Consider the following 6,278-nt stretch of genomic DNA (forward strand, 5'->3'; position numbering starts at 1 on the left):
TGGAAGTGGAAGTGGAAGTGGAGCGTGTGGCTGCGGGCCGAGCCGGTGCGGGGCCCAGCCGGTGCGGAGCGCTGCCGCCGCCGCCGCCGCCATCATGCCGGGAGCCGCCGAGCGCGGCTCGGAGCTGTCGGAGCAGATCGAGGCATTCGTGGCGCGGCTGCGGGGCGGCGGGGAGCGGCCGCGCTCCGAGGACACGGCGCGGCAGACGCTGTCGCTGCTACGGAAGATCATCGCGCACGGGCGATGGAGCCGGGCCGGTGAGGGCCGGGCGGCGGCGGCGGCAGGGCCTGGCGGCGGGGGGGGCTGCAGGAGGGCGGGGGCGGCGGCGCCTCGGGGCCGCGCTGCTGCTGGGCCCGGCGCTCCGGTCACGGCCATCGGGTGCGGAGGGAGCGGCAGGGCCGGGGCAACGCCGGTGGCGCCGGGGCCCGGCGGAGCGGGAGCTTCGCTGGCGGCTGCCGGCGGGTCTGGGTTCGCAGCACTTGTCTTGCCGCACCGCAGCCCCTGGCAGCCCGCTGTGCTTACGGGTGTCGTGAGGGGTTGCACGAGTGTGCCCCGCTTCAGCCCCGCTCTTTCCTCCGTGGCGTCAGTGCGAGCGCTGCCTGTGCTGGCAGCGGGCAGTTTCCTCGCTCACTAAACCTGCTGCTCGTGGGCTCCCGTAAGTTTCTAGTTCTAGTCGCGTCCGAGAGATTCATCCTGCAGAAAACCGTATGGAAGGAACTGCTCTGCGGTGGCTTTCTGCTCACATCTTTGTCCTCTTTCTCAGTGCTGCGTTCCTGGTGCCAGAGCCAGCCTCTGGCCGTAGGGCTGCTGTGGGGTGGGTGCGTCGGTGCGACGCTCGCACGGGTTTGCTCTGGGCAGCGGTAACCAAGGCCCTCCCCTCTTTCAGGGGAGCTCATGGATCTGATCCGGACAGAGGGCCAGAGGATGACGGCAGCCCAGCCCTCTGAGACAACCGTGGGCAACATGGTGCGGCGAGTGCTGAAGGTCATTCGGGAGGAGTATGGCAGGTGAAGCGCCCCTCTCTTGCTGCCTGTACCCCTCCCCGAAGCCCTGAACAGCCCTCCCACGCAGTGTGTGCTGCTGCTTCTGTGAGACCCCTTCAGTTCCCACCACCTCCTTTTCCCACCTCTCCTATAGAGAGATTCAGTGCGTTTAACATCAAAGGAAAATGACATCAAATGTAATTTTCAGCATAGCTGATAACATTTCCTCTAGTGAAACTCCGCTTGGCGTATGTGTTGTGGGTGCATGAGAACAGTCTGTGCCCTGCTCTCAGACTGTTCTCTCCTTGTGTTCCCAGGAGGGTCCATCCTACTGGAGCAGTAGCCTTGAGCCTGCTCCTCGTCTGTGGGCTGCAGTGTTTGCACATGACTTAGGAAGGCGCTCCCTGGCAGAGCTTTGGGTGTCTTTCTGCCTGAGAGAGCTAGGGAAGCTCTTTGGCGTGGTGCGGTGCACCTCCTGCGTGTGTTTTTCCTTCCTCTCTGTTCACATCCAGGTGTGGGGACACTAGTCAGCCTGGCTGTGCCCCTGTGCTCTCTCCCGAGGCTGAAGGGCTGCTTCTCTCCGCAGGCTTCACGGGCGCAGTGAAGAAAGCGACCAGCAAGAATCTCTGCACAAACTCCTGACTTCCGGAGGACTGAGTGAGGATTTCAGCACCCCTTATCCTCCTCTCAGAGCTAATGTTATTGAAGCTATTAATGAGCTGCTAATAGAGCTAGGTATGGATGGGTCTGAACTGCCGCATGAGTGGAGCGTCTTATGGGATGGGACTGATGCTTCCCTTTCCTCTTAGGGGGAAAGAAAACAACAAGGATCTGGGAGGTTTAATCTGAAGGAACTAAGGAACTGAAGTCATGCTGCTCCCAGGACTTAGTTTAAGTCCTGTTTGGCTTACAGGGAGATGGGTGGAACATTGTGGCGGGAACAGTATGGGGGGGTTGCTATTGGCCTGTGCTCTTGGTCTTCTGGGAAGTCTTGAGTTGAGTCCTCTGAAGAAAAGTATCAGAAATATGCTAAGGTTGGGCTTAATCCTTATGCACATATAACCTGACCCTTGTCACAAAGCGCTGTGGTACACTTTCCTTTTTTTGCGATCTTGTGACAAATCAGGCACCTGACTCTCCTTCTGAGGCCCAGGTTGCCCTGCCTCTCCTTTCCATGTAGTTCTAGTGCTGTTGGACTGTAAAACCATTGAATTTCTGTCACTAGTTGTTGTGTGGGCATGGTGGTTATGTGGAGCAGTGCTGACACAATCCACTCCCCTTGTGATGGAGTTTTCAATACAGCTCTTTCTATGAGTAGTTAGGGAGCACAGGGTGTTCAAGGGCCAGCTTCTTGGTCCCTCTCCACTGGTAAAAAGAACAGGGAGAAAAGCTGTTCCTGCTCCACCAGTGCTCATAGCATTGCTTTAGTAAAAAATGGTCTTGTTGGAGGTCGGCCCTGGTAGCACAAGTGTTGCTTTTCCTGGCTGCTTTTCCACCCACGGCTTCCATCTCTTACAGAGGGCACCACTGATAACATTGCCATGCAGGCGCTGGAGCACATCCACTCCAATGAGGTGATCATGACCATTGGCTACTCGCGCACCGTTGAGGCCTTCCTGAAGGAAGCTGCCCGCAAGCGGAAGTTCCAAGTCATCGTGGCGGAGTGTGCGCCATTCTGCCAGGTAAGGCCTGGGCCAGTTGTCTTCTCCAGGCGCTATGTTGTCCCACGGATCCTTACTGAACTCTTGTCTCTGGAGGCAAGCTGAACATTACAGAAGTTCCTCTGAAGACAGCTTGTTATCCTACCCCACGTCCTTCAGTTGGAGGGCTGTATTTGTGCTCAGTATTTTTATGGTTCAGACAAGAATTGAGTGCGACTATCTCCACAACTGCAGTGCAGGAGCTATGTCCCAGGGGACCAATTGGATTCTCCCTCTTTTTAGGGTCATGAAATGGCTGTCCGACTGTCTAAAGAGAACATTGAAACTACTGTCATGAGTGATGCAGCTATTTTTGCTGTCATGTCTCGAGTCAACAAGGTAAGGAGGGCTCCACTGGAGGAGGGAGTTCATGGCAGGTTTGGAGCTTAGGCCTCCCAGACCAGCTGCAGGTCCCAGCAGTGATGGATGTGTTTCTTCACTGAAGACTCGAAATTGTAGTAGACCCTATTTACAGCTGGGGTGGAGATTCAGTGTGGAATCCCAAGGCAGTACAATGACTTAACTGCATGGTGATAGGTTTTTCTGCCTTAGTGGCTAACAGGCAGAACACTTACAAGAAAGCAAGACAGCAAAGCATCAAAGGATTAACTTCACGTTTTTTAAAGAAGATGGAACAAAAAACCAGCATTTCCAAAGGGGAGAAACTCCTCTTGTGTGGAACACAAGATGGGTGGTGAAGGGAATCACCAAGGTGTGTCTTAGAACAGACCTCTTCTGTACTTTTAGGGATGAAGACTTGGCATCCCAAACTAAAAAACAAAAACAAAAACAAAAACGTGCTTGTAACATAATAAAACCCAGTCACACCACTGTATTTTAAGCTGCTTTACATTATTCCCATTTTACAGCAGGGAATTGTTGCAGCCAGCAGTCAAGTTACTTGTACAAAGCTTATTTTGCAGGCTTGTAGAACAGCAGGGAACACAGCCCAGTTTCTGCCCAGTGTTCCCTGCAGCAGAACATACATTTGTCCTGTGAAGTTCTCTGTGCTGGCCTCACCGTGCTGGAGTCATGCTCTTGCTAGAGAGGAACGTCTCAGTGCAGAGCCAGTGCCAGATGAAACAGATGAGGCATCCAGCTGCCCTGTAACTCCAGTCTTTGGCTGGCTGGCTGTTCTGACAAACTCCTCCTCCAGCTCATTGGGCAGGGTCCGAGCCAGGAAGCGTTCCTTCCCCAGTTTGCCATGGAACATGCTATCTAATGCTGATTTGCCTTTTAAGGTCATCATTGGTACAAAGACAATCCTGGCCAACGGCGCCCTGATTGCTGTGAGTGGGACTCACACTCTGGCACTGGCAGCGAAACACCACTCCACTCCGCTCATCGTGTGTGCCCCCATGTTCAAGCTTTCACCACAGGTAAGTACAGCAGCTCCTCAGGACTGCATCTGCTCTACACAGAGATGGGGGCTGATTTTATGCTTGCAGAAGCTTAGGGTGGAGACCACCACCCTGTCCCAAGGCGAGGTTGGGACATGAGCCATCTCCCCCATCTAGTGCTGTTACTTCAGATAGGAGATCCTCACCCAAATCTGACACACCTCAGGATCTCCTTGAAGCACCCTCCTCTGCCACGTTTGCTGAGTAAGCAGTGCATTGGGTATAAGGATGTAGACCACTGCCTACTACAGACTGACATCACCATACTTTTCTGCAACCGCAGCGATTTCAGTTTATATCTTCAGTGTTGAAAGACCCTCTCTACTGACAGAGGAGGTAGATGGAGATGCTCTGAACTGTTTCTTACACTCAGTACTCTTTCAGTATTGTCAGATGAAAATGCAGACTGAGGAAGTCACTTCTCTGCTCAAGTTCTCTAGGCTTTGCAGAAGGGCAGCCAGGGCACAGAAGACTCTAAAAGCTCTGAGGAAAAACCTTTCACCTGTAGATGTTACAGAGGGTCTAGGCACAAGCACTATTAAACAGACGTAGTGTCACCTGGCTAGTCTTCTTCCTCTGCTTTAGTTTCTTCCAGCATCCCGGATCTGTTTTCACTAGGATAATGAGGCAGTCTCTTTTTTTCCTGACCTTCCTGTACTCTTTCTCATTCAGTTCCCTAACGAAGAAGATTCATTCCACAAGTTTGTGTCACCACAGGAAGTGCTGCCGTTCACAGAAGGTACTGGTTCTTCTTTATACAGGCTGGTCACGCTGGTTCAGGCTATAAATTTTTTTTTTTTTTTTTAATAGCTCACAGAAAATTTAAACGTAGGTCTGTCCTGTAACCCAAGACAAAAATTCCTTTCCTATTGTCTTAAGCAGAAGAAAGTGCTGGGAACCATCCTATTTTATACTTAACTTTCTATTACAAAAAAGACAGAAAAAGGATTTCCTTTGAACACTATATCTGTACTTTTGCTTCTGCTCTGAAATAGTGTTTTGTTATAGGATTGTGATAAAGGCACCAGGCAGGTGGCAGTTTCCTGTGGGACAGAGCAGATGTCCAACACTGAGGGCAGCTTCCTTTCCTTCCTACAACTCATGTTAACTTCTTGAAGCTTCGTTATGTGATCCACTTGTTGAAACCCAGTATCTCTGCAGTGGGCTTCCCACACAAGCACCGTCTTTAGAAAGGCATCAGCTCCCAAGCCCATTTTCAGATAGTAAAGTCTCTTTCAAAGCCCCATTTCTATGTGACAAACTTTTGAAATGAAGATACCAGGTTTGGCACAGGCTTTTGGTTTTGGCCTTCCAAGCTTCTGTTGAACTTTGGCAGCATCAGGATTCTTGCATTCTAATTACATACTGGCAGGTTTTCTGGCAATTAGTAAATCTACATCAGAGGGGATTTGGGGTTACTATCAGTAAAAACTACCAAAAGAGAGTGCTGCCACTCATCCTTGTGTACCTGTAATTCAACGACATCATTGAGGAAGTTGGATGTCCCAGTAAAGGATTCAGGATGTCCCAGTACTGACTTTAGGGTGGCATGTGCAAAGCCAGTTTCTTCAGGGGCTCAGGAAGATGTGCAGAAGGCTAAATTTACTTTCTTTGAGTTGCTTTGTCTAATATTGCTGCTATTCACTTTACAGGGGAGATCCTGGCAAAGATCAACGTTCACTGCCCAGTGTTTGACTACGTCCCTCCAGAGCTCATTACTCTCTTCATTTCTAACATTGGGGGTAACGCGCCTTCCTACATCTACCGCCTCATGAGTGAGCTCTACCATCCAGATGACTATGAACTCTAACACCGTGAAGCACATCACTCTCCAGGCTTTTCCTATCTTTCTCTTTAGAAAGATACAGCAGCTAATTAAAGTGTATGTTGCAAAGACTGGTTGCTGTGGGGAATCAGTGGGGAATTTGCTCAGCACAGTGTCTTTCCTACCCAAAAGCAACAGAAGGCAGAGCTCTTGTACAGGTATTGATCTCTGTGCTGTGTTACAAGCCCTGTGGAGCTGTTAACCCACTTTTTGATTTTGAAAGAGCAAGGCATGCGTGTAACTCTGGGGCAGCTAAGCTGTTACTTCAAAGCGTGCTGCAATAAAGGCTGTTTACAGTGATCTCGCTGTTAAGCACGTTTTCCGTATACAGTTCATTTGTTTCTTTAGCAGGAGTTTTACCAGTGTAGTG

General features: G+C 51.1%; 1 protein-coding gene across 1 annotated transcript; it reads left to right on the plus strand.

The window, feature by feature from the left end:
• Window positions 1-6,220, plus strand: EIF2B2 (eukaryotic translation initiation factor 2B subunit beta). The gene is made up of 8 exons (XM_068398130.1): window positions 1-257; window positions 887-1,007; window positions 1,570-1,718; window positions 2,502-2,665; window positions 2,927-3,022; window positions 3,925-4,062; window positions 4,756-4,822; window positions 5,736-6,220. The coding sequence occupies exons 1-8, from the start codon at window positions 95-97 to the stop codon at window positions 5,891-5,893; spliced, it is 1,056 nt and encodes a 351-aa protein (XP_068254231.1). The 5' UTR covers window positions 1-94; the 3' UTR covers window positions 5,894-6,220.
• The last annotated feature ends 58 nt before the right edge of the window (window positions 6,221-6,278 follow it).

The sequence above is a fragment of the Nyctibius grandis genome, chromosome 4, assembly GCF_013368605.1.
Source record: "Nyctibius grandis isolate bNycGra1 chromosome 4, bNycGra1.pri, whole genome shotgun sequence".
In the NCBI taxonomy this organism is placed as follows: Eukaryota; Metazoa; Chordata; class Aves; order Nyctibiiformes; family Nyctibiidae; genus Nyctibius; species Nyctibius grandis.

Coding starts and splice junctions, on each gene's coding strand:
- EIF2B2 (XM_068398130.1), top strand. CDS start 95: ATGCCGGGAGCCGCCGAGCGCGGCTCGGAGCTGTCGGAGCAGATCGAG. Junction 2,666..2,926: donor AGTGTGCGCCATTCTGCCAG/GTAAGGCCTGGG, acceptor CCCTCTTTTTAG/GGTCATGAAATGGCTGTCCG. Junction 3,023..3,924: donor TCATGTCTCGAGTCAACAAG/GTAAGGAGGGCT, acceptor TTGCCTTTTAAG/GTCATCATTGGTACAAAGAC.